The 14,139-nt window shown below is 48.2% G+C and overlaps 1 protein-coding gene across 10 annotated transcripts in view; it reads left to right on the forward strand.

The window, feature by feature from the left end:
* Window positions 1-14,139, forward strand: part of ADAR (adenosine deaminase, RNA specific) — a 51,304-nt gene that overhangs the window by 17,884 nt on the left and 19,281 nt on the right. For 7 of the 10 annotated variants that reach the window (XM_027531976.1, XM_027531952.1, XM_027531958.1 and 4 more), the window contains exon 2: window positions 12,028-13,460. In XM_027531976.1, coding sequence (XP_027387777.1) covers window positions 12,028-13,460 — 1,433 coding nt within the window. Of the gene's footprint in view, window positions 1-4,695; window positions 5,031-12,027; window positions 13,461-14,139 lie in introns of those variants that run through there. The other 3 variants (XM_027531973.1, XM_027532000.1, XM_027531968.1) reach the window with 2 other exon arrangements.

Genomic DNA, 14,139 nt, shown 5'->3' on the forward strand with positions numbered 1-14,139 from the left:
CAGTAAGGGGCTTCCCAGGTGGCGCTAGTGGTAAAGAACCATCTAGCAGGAGATGCAAAAGACACGGGTTTGATCCCCGAGTCGGTAATATCCCCTGGAGGAGGGCATGCTAACCCACTCCAGTATTCTTGCCCGAAGATTCCCATGGACAGAGGAGCCTGATGGGCTATGGTCCATAGGGTTACAAAGAGTCAGACCCTACTGAAGCGTGCACACACGCAGGTAGTCAGGTTAAACAGAAAATCCACAACAAGCCAAATTAATCATTACAAAGTGAGATTAACAGATATATATAGTTCAAAAACAAGGGTAGCAGGGTCTAGAAACAGAAACCAGCCCAGTAGTCCAGATGATAACACGTCCTTCCCCATTATTGGGCAAGGCCAGGTCCCCAAAGGCACACATGGAGCCAGAGCTTGTCAGTGTTATGTGGAAGCCAGATTTCTGAGGACACTGAATGGGGGGCTTTTGGAGTAATACCGAATTCTAGACAGGAACTCTTATCACTTAGGCAGTTGTTAGCAAGTAACCTTAGGTAGTATGTTCACAGGAAGTCCTGCATTGGGGGCTACTGCCAGGCAGCAGATAGTTGCAAGCTCCTGGGGAGGTAAGTAGCGCCTGTGTTAGGAGAGCTGCATATATGTGTCCTTGGAGCCTGGATACACAGGGGAGACAGCAAGGTCAAGCACTGGTGACTTAGCAGTGGAGGTTTAGGGGGGCTTTGACCATGTGTGGGCTTCACCGGTGGCTCAGATGGTAAAGAATCTGCCTGCAATGCAGGGGAGCTGGATTTGATCCCTGGGTCAGGAAGATCCCCTGGAGAAGGGAATGTCAACCCACTCTAGCATTCTTGCCTGGAGAATTCCATGGACAGGAGCCTGGCGGGCTACAAAGAGTCAGACACGACTGAGCGACTAACACTTTCACACTTGACCATGTTTGCTCATCTCTGATTTTCTTGCAATCAACAAGAAAATTAACTGCAACTAAAGTGTTATTAATTAATACTTTAGATTACTTTTAAAAGAACTTCATCCAACTCGCCAGGCCCCTACAATAGAACAGCACAAAGACTGCTGTCACCACCTCACGACCCTGTGGGAGCTGAAACAATCACTGAGGGCAAGGAGATGAAACATTTATGAATAAGACTATTTGCAGTTACCGAGCTGCTGAGATTAAGTGACCAGAGCAGTTGTTCTTTTAAGGCATACACCGACTCTGTTTAGGAAACCGATTTCGCCTTCCTGCTTCCCCCGTGCGTCCTGGGTTCGTTCAATTCAAAGCCGCGGAGGCAACAGCGATGCAGCTTCCCTGCACGGTAGCTGTGATGGGTGCTTTTCTGGATCATTCTTGTGGAAGGGTGAGAGGCCTTGGGATTGCTTAGCTTGAAGGCAAGAAAGCAGAGATGAGACATAACTCATTTTACTTAAATGAAAAAGAGAAGACACTGGAATTGCTACAGGAAGAGTTTACTGTTGTTTTTAACCTTTTAAACTTGTAAAGTACAGCACATACATACAGAAAGGTGCACAAAGCATCAGCGTGTGCCTTCATGAATTATTGGAAAGCCACGTATGCAGCCACCACCCAAATCAAGAACTAGAATATCAGCGGCACTGAGAACATTCCTTTCCAGTCAAAACCTCTCCTTCCTACCCTAGAGATAACCAGCATCCTGTCTTTGATGCAGAGTATACTACAGTTGTTTTGCCTGGCTTGGGACTTACAAGTGGAACCGTGTCATATGTATATGGCTTCTTTCACTAATTATCACGTTTAGATGACTAACCACCTTGTTGCATGTGGTTATGGTTCTTTCATTTTTGTTGCTGTATAATATTCTCTCATAGGCAGATGTCACCATTTATCCATTTTCCTTTTGAAGAACATTTGGGCGGTTTCAGGTTGGGAGCGAATATGAATAATGCAACTACCAGCTTGCTATATGTGTGTCCTGGTCTAGGAGTGAAATTGCTGAATTGCGGGCTGTGTAGATTCACCCCTTGGCCAGGTTTCCTGTCTAACTAGGAGCTGTTCTGCACCCTTGCTCTCACATGCTCTCATCAGCTGGTTACAGTGCTTGTTTGATAATGGACAGTAACTCACTGAGGCTTTGCTTTGCATTTCCTTAATGTGATGAGATAGAGCACTGTCTCTTATGTGTACTGATATTTTTAATTTCCTCTTGTGACATTCGTGTGCCCCTGTTTTCCCCATTGTTTTTTCTACAGAGCAGTCTGTTATTCAGTCAACTAACCAGCCCCCTGAAGGCCACTATCAGGGACTGTGGGGAGTTCCCTGCCCCAGGAGAAGACTCTACAGCTCTAAAGGCAGATATATAGACAAGTAGCTCATAACACTGTGACAATCATGTGAAACATCAGTCCCCCCACCAGGCTGACTGTTGGCTGACGGGGCAGGACTCTTACTTGTCTCATGTCCTGAGTGCTTAACACAGTGTGTGGCGTGTGTTAGGTGTTTAGTGAAGTCTCTGTTAAATGAATGAAGAGGAGGCATTTTCAGAGGATGGTGAAAGTGCTCTAGTAGGGGTAAGTGTTGAGTAAGAGAGAAGCACAAAATCAGGAACCACTAATTGCACCCCCTCCCCCACCGAAAGTGGGGCAAAGCTTCCCTTGGAGACAATATTTGAAGCAGATCTTGAAAGACTTTCACCAGAAGCTGTGGCGGAAGTATATTTAAGACTAGACTAGATTGCACAAAGGCACTGACAGGGAAGGAGCACTACACTAGAAATGTGAGCTGGCCGGGGGCGGGGGCTCGCACCAGCTGGGGGAATGGAGTGAGAGGATGGCGAGACAGGGCGTCAGCTGGAGACAGTGCTGTGAAGGCGCTGCCTTGTAAATCTCATAAGCAGTGTCCGCTGAAAAAATGCACAACCTAAAAATTGAGAGTTGCGTTTTATTCAGCGGACAAAACTGAGGACTTAAGCCCAGGACACAGCCTCTCAGATAACTCTGAGAGACTGCTCCAGAGATAAGGGAGGTGCCACGATACATAGGAGTTATTTTAACAAAGACCAGGTAGTCAGAACATCAAGAAATTATTGTTAATTAAAGAAAACTGGATATAGCCTGTGTTTTCTCATCCTGAGTGTCCTCCAGGGGCACCATGACATGGTGGAGAGGGCTGCAGAGTTGGATGATTGGATGGTGGGCATTGTTTTTAGCCTGAGTTCCCTCAGGGCTCACTATGGGGATAGTAATGTGATGACTTGATAGCTGCAACATCCTTTGCTTAACTGATTCAGCAGGCAATATTTTTCATTCACACAGTGGGGATAAAATTGAAATACAGAAAAGGAAAATTCTCACAGGTGAGCAGGGAAGAGAGCTGTTGAGCATTAGAACATCTTTTCCTAGACATCTTGGACAAAATAGAGCAGTATATAAGCCTGATCATGAAATCAATGAACGAAAGTTACCTTTTTGAAAGCCATCATGTAACATAATGGAGTGTAGAGTGGTAATGAAGAGTGACTTTCTGCACTCAGACCTGGATTTAGCAGCAGCATGGCCCTAGTGGAGCCTCCATTTCCACATCTGTAATTTGGGAATAATGCCCGCCTTGCAGAGCTGTTGTGAAGATTAAGGAGATAAGGTGGGACTTCCCTGGCTGTCCAGTGGTTAAGACTCCCACTTCCACTGCAGGGGCTCGCCAAAAAAAAAAAGATGAGGCATGTAAAGGACTTCACCCTTGCCTGGATGGATGCTGAAAGGTTGGCATGGTTTTGTGATGTAGATCCTTAAGTCAGTTGCTGGTATTATTATCTTGCTACTACATGCTGGCTGTTATGTGGTCATGTTGATGCAGCCAAGATCTTGGCTTTGTCTGCCCACTAAAGCCAAATAAAAAATACAGAGACAGAGTTTGGAGGAAATAGAAAGGTGGCTTTAATCCTCAGCCAGTGGAAGGGAGAGCAGAGTAGGCTTGTTCTTCAAGAACTGTGCCCCCCTCCCGGGAGGAATCTGGATTCCACGGATGAGGCTCACAGTCAGGGGTCAGTGATGAGGAGCAAAGGTGTAAGGGTCTTGTATTCTTCCTCTTGCACTGTCATTGGCTGCTGTCTGGTAGCCCAGTTGTTGGGTCCACAGTCTTTCTTGACTTGTACTGTGGCCTCCTTTCTGTAATAATGCAAAAAAAAAAAAAAAAGTGAAGAACTACAAGGAGTGGTCTGCAAAGAGTGCTAGAAAGGTGAGCACCAAGCACAGGATGTGATTAGCACAGAGTTAAAAGATAACAGATGCAGAAGGTAGCTCCTGCAAGGTCTGAGGCACAGGATTTAATTTACAAATCAGGTTAGTCTTGGTTATTGACTACAGATCAGAAACAGTTAAAAAAAGAAACTCAGGGCAAGGGAAAAAAGACCTTTTCCATTTTTTTAACTGCAACAACATCAGTTAATATGCTCGAGTATGGGTAAATAGTTCAGTGAGGAGAGTTAGTCACTTGAAGAGCTTTGGGCCCCCCTTCCACTTTAGAGACACGTGGTCACCTTAGAGAGGATCTGGGAGTAAGAAAACAGAGCCCCAGACTCTTTTCTCCAGTGCTAGGTTTCGCAGGGGGGCTTTGTTCTCAGTTTGCTTTATCCCGTGTATTCCTGAGACAGCCATGAGGGATTTATGAGCTCAGTATTTTATAGCTGTTTTTCTAAAGAAAGCGTATCTTGCCCAGTTCTCATGCAAGGAAAGGATTAAACTTGTAATCGGAGCGAAACCAGACTTTCTCGGGCTCCTTTGCGCAAGCCCCGCCCCTCGGCCAAACTTTCCAAAGAGGGAGGTCCGTTTGAAGAAACGAAAGTGAAATTGAACCGGAGCCATTTCCCAGCCCTGCTCCCAGCTTGAAGCTCCCGGCTCCCTGCTCCCGGGGCTTGAGTCGACTCCGGAGGCGCCCCCTGCGTCTGGGAGGCCCACGGCCTGCCCTGGCAAAGGTCCAGCTGCGGAGGGTCGCGCTGCTGGCTGCGGGCGGGCACCGGAACATGCCTGGGGCGCGCCATGGACCCAAGACAGGTAAGCCCCTGGGGTCAGGGCCCAGAGCCGGCGCGCCTGCAACCTGCTGGCCTGGGCTCATCTTATCCTCCTTCCCGCCCCTCCCCCCTGCCCCCACGTCCCTGTTTTCCTGCTTGACATATGCTTATTGTGTGAGAGCTTGTGTTTTCTTGCCAAGCAAAATTGCTATTCTAGGAATTCAGAAATTTGTGTCATGCTTATTAACTCTGTGTTGGGAAGATGAGGAAGAGGATTTGTGAGGGAAATGCACCTCCTCCCCCAGAGAACCAAGGCCGGAGCCCAGGTCAAGACAGCCCCCCTCTGCTTTTCTGCTAGGACCCCATGGCGGCTCAGTCCTGCCTTTAGCCACCTACCCCCGCGCCCCCACCTTGGACAGCCTGCTTGACTTTGAGCGTCTCCTTAACCTGTAAGAGAAAGTTTATAGTGGCTTGACTCATTATCTCTAAAACCTGGGAAACCCTAGTGTCTTTCAACGGGTGATTAAACAAACTGGGATACATCCATATACTGGAAAACTGCTCAGCCGCAAAGGGCAGGAAATACTGCTGTATGCAACAACATGGACAAATCTCAGATCCATGATGCTGAGCAAAAGAAGCTGGACTTAAAACACTGCATACGAGTCCATTTAGATGACATTCTGGAAGAAAACCTACAGGGACAGAAGGCAGACCAGTCGCCAACAGGAGCTGTGTGTGGAGAAAGAAGCTGTTTACAAAGTGCATAAAAAACGTTTTGGGGAAAGGGAAATGTTCTGTATCTTGATCTCAGTGGTAGTTAAGAGGGCTGTGTGTGCTTTGACTCTGTATGGTCAAAACTCAGAGTGCTAAGTCGCTTCAGTCATGTCCAACTCTGTGCGACCCCATAGACAGCAGCCCACCAGGCTCCCCCGTCCCTGGGATTCTCCAGGCAAGAACACTGGAGTGGGTTGCCATTTCCTTCTCCAATGCATGAAAGTGAAAAATGAAAGTGAAGTCGCTCAGTCGTGTCCAACTCTTAGCGACCCCATGGACTGCAGCCTACCAGGCTCCTCCATCCATGGATTCTCCAGTCAAGAGTGCTGGAGTGGGGTGCCATTGCCTTCTCCCAAAATTCAGAATTATACACCAAAATGGGTACATTTTACTGTATATAAATATACCTTAATTTTAAATACATGTAAAGTGTGTGTACATGTGTGTATATGTGTGTGTGCGTGTACATACATGTATGTATACGTGTATTTTTTTTCCCTTCTTTAAAAGAATTAGGGACACTTGACTTGTGGGAAAAGCATTTTTTTATGCAAACCAACATATTACCCTGTGGAGCCCATGTGGTAAAGGTGGGGCTTCTCTCTTAACCTTAAATATGTGAGAATAGATTAAAGGGAGACTTTGAAAGGCATAAGTGACTTGTCACATAGTTCATATATACATAGGCATGAAGTTGGGTGAAGGGGGATGTTGAAGGATTTAAGAAGGATCACCGTGTGGGTTGGTTTCCTCCTTTCTTGCTCTCAGTCCCACTCAGTAACTCTCCACGGGGCTGTTCTCAAGTGATGGTTTTGCTTTTCGGAGATTTTAGGGGGTATAAAGGAAAAATTAATAATCTCCCTCTAATTTTTCTCTAAAATAACTGTTGTTAACAAATTTGTGTTTCCCTTCCTTGTCTCTTTTCTCTGTGTTCTTTCTATCATGCATACACATTCATGGTTTTTTTTCCCTTTTGTTTATGAAAAAAGGCATTATAGCATACATATTTGTCTGCAGCTTGCTTTCTTTGTTAATTTAACATTATATCATTCCTAAGTAGATAACACATTTTTTAGAAAACTGTGAGTACGGTTCCATAGCCTGAATGTGTCATGATTTGTTCTACTCTTTTTTAAATAGACATTCGAATATTTTACAAATTTTGGCCAAGAAGCAGCAGTTTAAATCTAGAAAGCATTGAGCTAGAAACTGACTTCAGCCACTTTGAAACAAAGTTCTTTCACCAAGGTCACTCAAAGAGCTAATCAGAAATCCCCTGAAGTCCCCATAATTGAGTCCTGTGAACCGAGCACTCACTGTACTCACAAATACCTCAGCCCTGGGGGGGTATGCAGCAAGAGGAGCAAGAAAAGCAGTGATGAGGTGAAGAGTTGCATAACCAGCGATGGCTTGTTCATGCAGATGTTGGCTCAGGATCAGCTTTGTGCCGGCTACTATAAATGAAGTGTAGTCCTTGTACCCCAGAGGCTTTCTCTCAAGTTGACTGCAGTCTCCCCCACGCACTACATGGAGACCATTGAGAGTAGAGACGTTAGTGTAATTTCTAGGGCACCCAATATTATTAATCACCTTTGAGATATGCTACAATCCGTATGTGACTGTATGTGCCATTAAGAAAATCAGATCAGATCAGTCGCTCAGTCATGTCCGACTCTTTGCGACCCCATGAATTGCAGCACACTAGGCCTCCCTGTCCATCACCAACTCCCGGAGTTCACCCAGACTCACATCCAGTGAGTCAGTGATGCCATCCAGCCATCTCATCCTCTGTCGTCCCCTTCTCCTCCTGCCCCCAGTCCCTCCCAGCATCAGAGTCTTTTCCAGTGAGTCAACTCTTCGCGTGAGGTGGCCAAAGTACTGGAGTTTCAGCTTTAGCATCATTCCTTCCAAAGAAATGCCAGGGCGGATCTCCTTCAGAATGGACTGGTTGGATCTCCTTGCAGTCCAAGGGACTCTCAAGAGTCTTCTCCAACACCACAGTTCAAAAGCATCAATTCTTCGGCACTCAGCCTTCTTCACAGTCCAACTCTCACATCCATACATGACCACTGGAAAAACCATAGCCTTGACTAGACGGACCTTTCTTGGCAAAGTAATGTCTCTGCTTTTGAATATGCTATCTAGGTTGGTCATAACTTTCCTTCCAAAGAGTAAGCGTCTTTTAATTTCATGGCTACAGTCACCATCTGCAGTGATTTTGGAGCCCAGAAAAATAAAGTCTGACACTGTTTCCCCATCTATTTCCCATGAAGTGATGGGACCAGATGCCATGATCTTCGTTTTCTGAATGTTGAGCTTTAAGCCAACTTTTTCACTCTCCACTTTCACTTTCATCAAGAGGCTTTTGAGTTCCTCTTCACTTTCTGCCATAAGGGTGGTGTCATCTGCATATCTGAGGTGATTGATATTTCTCCCAGCAATCTTGATTCCAGCTTGTGTTTCTTCCAGTCCAGCGTTTCTCATGATGTCCTCTGCATATAAGTTAAATAAGCAGGGTGACAATATACAGCCTTGACAAACTCCTTTTCCTATTTGGAACCAGTCTGTTGTTGCATATCCAGTTCTAACTGTTGCTTCCTGACCTGCATACAAATTTCTCAAGAGGCAGATCAGGTGTTCTGGTATTCCCATCTCTTGAAGAATTTTCCACAGTTTATTGTGATGCACACAGTCAAAGGCTTTGGCATAGTCAGTAAAGCAGAAATAGATGTTTTTCTGGAACTCTCTTGCTTTTTCCATGATCAGCGGATGTTGGCAATTTGATCTCTGGTTCCTCTGCCTTTTCTAAAACCAGCTTGAACATCAGGAAGTTCACGGTTCACATATTGCTGAAGCCTGGCTTGGAGAATTTTGAGCATTACTTTACTAGCGTGTGAGATGAGTGCAATTGTGCGGTAGTTTGAGCATTCTTTGGCATTGCCTTTCTTTGGGATTGGAATGAAAAGTGACCTTTTCCAGTCCTGTGGCCACTGCTGAGTTTTCCAAATTTGCTGGCATATTGAGTGCAGCACTTTCACAGATTCATCTTTTAGGATTTGAAATAGCTCAGCTGGAATTCCATCACCTCCACTAGCTTTGTTTGTAGTGATGCTTTCTAAGGCCCACTTGACTTCACATTCCAGGATGTCTGGCTCTAGGTCAGTGATCACACCATCGTGATTATCTGGGTCGTGAAGATCTTTTTAGTACAGTTCTTCTGTGTATTCTTGCCATCTCTTCTTAATATCTTCTGCTTCTGTTAGGTCCATACCATTTCTGTCCTTTATCGAGCCCATCTTTGCATGAAATGTTCCTTTGATATCTCTGATTTTCTTGAAGAGATCCCTAGTCTTTCCCATTCTGTTGTTTTCCTCTATTTCTTTGCATTGATCGCTGAAGAAGGCTTTCTTATCTCTTCTTGCTATTCTTTGGAACTCTGCATTCAGATGTTTATATCTTTCCTTTTCTCCTTTGCTTTTCGCTTCTCTTCTTTTCACAGCTATTTGTAAGGCCTCTCCAGACAGCCATTTTGCTTTTTTGCATTTCTTTTCCATGGGAATGGTCTTGATCCCTGTCTCCTGTACAGTGTCACGAACCTCATTCCATAGTTCATCAGGCACTCTATCTATCAGATCTAGGCCCTTACATCTATTTCTATAATCAGTAGCAAAAAAGAAAAACAATCAGCTGAGATAAAAGATAAAGTACATGGTGTAAGAGATGCAGGGTGGGAGGAGTTCAAGGAGAGGAAACACTCACAGGCTGGGGTGTGCGGGAGTCAGGAGTCTCCTGAAGAAGGTGGCGTCTAGAGAGACGTGTAGGGAAAGGACCCAAGTTGTATCAGGTGGCAGGAGGGGGAGAAGCAGGGATGTTGCATTGGCATGTAGAGAGAGGGGAAATGAGAGGCGCAGTGGCAGCCCGTGCGAGAGATAATGAGGGGCTAGAACTGGGAAAAGATGCATAAGAGAAAAGAGAGGCTGTGGACAAGATAGGGCTTTGCAACTACTCATGAGAAGCAGGGGACAAGGGACTAAGGTAGGCAGGCAGCAGGGATGGCTCAGGCTTCCAGCCTGAATAACCAAGAGGAGAGTGCTGCCATTAACAGTAATAAGAACAACAGGAGGAGGGGCTGAGAGAGGGAAGAGAATTAATTTGGTTCAGAATGTGTGTCATTTGAGGTAGTGGTCAAGAATCTAAGTGAACAGATCGTCTAAGCATTTGAAAATTCAAGTCTTAAGCTTCAGCACAGGTGGTAGCTGGAGATAACAGATTTGAACACTGTTTCTTAAAAAGACTGGTTAAGGTGAGGGGAGTGGGTGAAATCAACCTGGGGAAGGAAGAAGACAGCCGTAGACAAAACCTCGGGGACTGATTATATCTAAGGGGCGAAAGAAAGGATAGGGACAGACAGAAGGAAAAAGAAAGATGAGAGATCTTTGGTACTGTGTCACCAAGCTGTGGGAGGATTTTAAAAAAAGAGAGCTCCATCCGCATTGAGTGGGCGTATGTTTGTTGTACTGAACTGACCACCAAACAGCCCTGGAAACAGAGATTCAAGAGGAGGAATTTATGTGGTCTTAAATACCAGCACCATTTGAAAGTTTTGGAACAGAAAAAGGGGAGAGCAGGCCTTGGGTGGAGAAGGGAACTGACCCTGAGATGCAGGCTGAACAAGGAGGTGTTTGCCTGACCCGCAGCTACAGGGGGCGGGAGTGGACATCACATGAGCAGCAGGTCCCACAAGGGGAGGGAGTGGATATCGTAGAAACACAGGGAAGTTGCCATTGGAGATGAGCAGGAGTCAGCAAACTGCAACCCACAGCCAACTGCAGGCCTCCCCTGGCTTTGTAAAGGAAGTGCTACAGATGACCGTCCTACCGCCCCTGAACAGAAAAAGTTTGCTGACCCTGGAAAAGAGTTTCAGGGTTGCAGGTTTGGTGGTCAAGTAACAGTGAGATTGAATCAGGAGCCACTCGTGTGGCTGAAAGGCGGAGGTGGCAGCTGCTGGAGAGGCACTGAGGAACTGTGCAGCCCACCTACCGTGAGCATGACCAGTGAGAGCGCTGAGCTCCCCTCACCGTGGCCGGGGGCAGGGGTGGGGGAAGAGAAAGCTGAAGTTATTGAAGAGAGGGACGCAGCTGCCTGCGGGTCCCTGTGGCCTTGCGGAGGATCAGACAAGGAGGATGTGAGCATGAGGAAACAGAAGGTTTCCTAGATGTGCAGCCCTGGGGACAGGCAGCCAGGTGTTTACTGACACCCCAACTCTGGATCGCAAAAGCCCCTCCAGCGAGTAGTCCTGCTCTGTGGGTAGCATTGCGGTGAGTAGTATCGCTGGTCTGTGGGTGGGGACAGTCATAGTGCTCGCTGTTCTGGTAAACGAGTGGCATTCTGAGAGAAGATGGAGTATCTGGTGGCCTACAGAACCGGCTTCTGAAGATGCGCCACGGAAGCAGCTATTGGGAAGTAGCTAAGGGGGTGTGGAATAGACACCACCAGCTCCACACATCCAGGTGGGCTTAGTGGTTTGAGTAGGAGTGCCCGGTGTGCCTTCTGAGCCTGGGCTCCATACTGAAGGATGAGGACAGTGTACCTGTTTTCTAAGAAAAACTGTCCAGTTCCCCTAAAATCAAATTCTGGTTCTCCCAGGATGGCAGTGCAGTTAGACGATTCTCCGAGGTCCTGCCGCCCTTCCCCAGGTGAGGAGACTTCCTCTGCTACAGCCTGGAGGATGGGGCTCCAGTTCACCCAGTCCACTTGCTGGTTTCTTCACACCCAGATGATAGATTGCAGAGAAGGGGGCTGGGTGGTGGGCCATCTCACGGTCTCCTAACTCCCTTGGCACTCGTAGGTTATTCTGTGTTCGTTTGTTTTTAAAGTAAAACGTATTTGTTTTCTTGATTGTAAAAGGATTTTTTTTTTTTTTTGGATGAGTGAAAACATACATTCTCAACTCCCTAAACTCTTGAAGGGAAGACAATGCACTAGGTTGCTGGAGAGGCTGTGCTGAAGTCTCAGCACCGCCACATGCTCCTGGGAGCTCTGTGCATCTCACTGTCTGCTCCTCCATCTCTTCCCTCTGTTGGGTCCACAGGTGGTACCTGTGAGGTGTGCAGGCCACCCTGGCTGGGTCCCAAGCCCACGTCTCACTCAGCTTCTTAGCTTAAGAATCAGATACAGCCCCCACCCCACCCCAGGAAGGCAGAAGGGACAGATTCCCTGCCGCAGTCCTAAGTCGCTCTCTTCTCCATGTTCTTGTTCTACAGGGGTATTCCCTCAACAGATACCAAGCCCGCCCAGCCCAAGGCTATGAGCACAGCAGGCACAGACACCAGCAGCCAGAGCGGGGACCTTGTCGTGACAGTTTCCAGCTCCAGCAAATAGAGTTTCTCAAGGGGCAGCTCCCAGAAGTGCCCCTATTTGGAAAGCAGCCACCATCACTGCCACCGTTCCTCCCTGGACTCTGGCCGAGGTTTCCAGGACCACCTGCCAGAGGTGGGCCCCTCCAGATCCGAGGTGTCCCCAGGGGCGTGCCTCTCAGAAGTCAGGTACTCCCAAGACGGTTCCAGCGTCCTTTCCCACGTGGCCACATTCGGCCATGGAGAGGTGTTGATAGGCTCTCCTCACATTTCCAGGGACTGACCATCAGCCAGGATCAGGAACAAAGGACCCTAGAGCTCTTGGATGAGCTTGGGGACGGGAAGGCCACCACAGCGCGTGATCTGGCCCGGAAGCTCCAAGCCCCAAAGAAGGACATCAACCGAGTCCTGTACTCTCTGGCAGAGAAGGGTAAGCTACACCAAGAGGCAGGATCTCCCCCTTTGTGGAGAGCCACAGTCCCAGTTCAGGCTCAGAACCAGCCTAGCCAAGAAACGAGAGCAGAGAGTCAAACCCCAGGAGCTCCAAGCCCAGACTCCAGTGTGGAAACTGAAGGCAGAAGCACCCCGTGTGGCTTGGAAGAGCCCCCCGAGCCTCTCGACATGGCTGAGATCAAGGAGAAGATCTGTGACCACCTGTTCAACGTGTCCAGCTCCTCTGCCCTGAACTTGGCTAAGAACATTGGCCTCACTAAGGCCCGGGATGTGAATGCTGTGCTGATTGACTTGGAAAGGCAGGGAGATGTCTACAGGCAGGGGACCACCCCTCCCATATGGTATTTGACTGACAAGAAGCGAGAGAGGATACAGATCAAGAGAAACAAGGACAGTGTTCCTGAAACCACTCAAGCTGCTGCTGTCCTGGAGACCGGAAAAACCACAGAGGGCCCCACCTGCAACTCACCTGCGTCAGACGCCTCCAACAGCACGGTCACCCCAGGAAAGGTGGAAAATGGGCAGGAACCCGTCGTCAAGTTAAAACTCAAGCAAGAGGCCACAGCAGAACCAGTAAAACTGAAACCACCTGTTTATGACAACGGCCCCTCCAAAACAGGGTATGTTGACTTTGAAAACGGCCAGTGGGCCACAGATGACATCCCCGATGACTTGAATAGTATCCACGCCGCACCAGGTGAGTTCCGCGCCATCATGGAGATGCCCTCCTTCTACAGTCATGGCTTGCCACGGTGTTCACCCTACAAGAAACTGACAGAGTGCCAGCTGAAGAACCCCATCAGCGGCCTGTTAGAGTATGCCCAGTTCGCTAGTCAGACCTGTGAGTTCAACATGATAGAGCAGAGCGGACCACCCCATGAACCTCGGTAAGAGACCACCCAGGAATTGTGCCTAAGGTTGGGGTCAGGCGCTCTTGCTCCTGACACACCCTCAGCCGACTCGTGAGCAGTGCCGGTTGATGGCCCCTGTCTTTTCCCTCTTCTTTCTACCTGTGGGCTGCGTCATCCTTGTCTGGCCCTTCCTCTACCTCTTGAGCAGGGAACATAGACCTCGGCCCAGCCAGAGTCTTGGCTGAGCAAGGGGGAGGTTGGCACTCCTGGTAAAATGAAGCTTCTTTGGAGATGATTAGCTTCCATGCAGCAGTGTCATGCCTGCCTCCTAAGGCTAGAGGTGATGAAGGCTTGATGCCCCTCCCACCCGCTTCCGTGTGCCATCCTCCTCCACTCCTCCCCTAACCCCCACCAGCTGAGCTCCCCACAGGATGCATGAACAGCTGGCTGCACACCGGAGTAAGGGTGGGTTGTGCTGCTAAGTAGCAGTGAGTTCAAACCACCCCACTCCTCCTGCCTCCCGCTCAGCTCCCGTAGGGAAGGGATGCACGTGTAGGGTGTGCGCGGCTGCCTGCCTCTTGAAGGTGGTGGTTCTAATTTTGCAAGCTGCCTCCGCACAGATGGGTGGGCTAGCACTTGCTGCTGCTCCTAAGCTGTGAAGTCAGAAATTACCTCACTCGGACAGCTAGCCTGGCCCGGCACCATAGGCACTTCC

This window comes from Bos indicus x Bos taurus, chromosome 3 (assembly GCF_003369695.1).
Source record: "Bos indicus x Bos taurus breed Angus x Brahman F1 hybrid chromosome 3, Bos_hybrid_MaternalHap_v2.0, whole genome shotgun sequence".
NCBI lineage: Eukaryota > Metazoa > Chordata > Mammalia > Artiodactyla > Bovidae > Bos > Bos indicus x Bos taurus.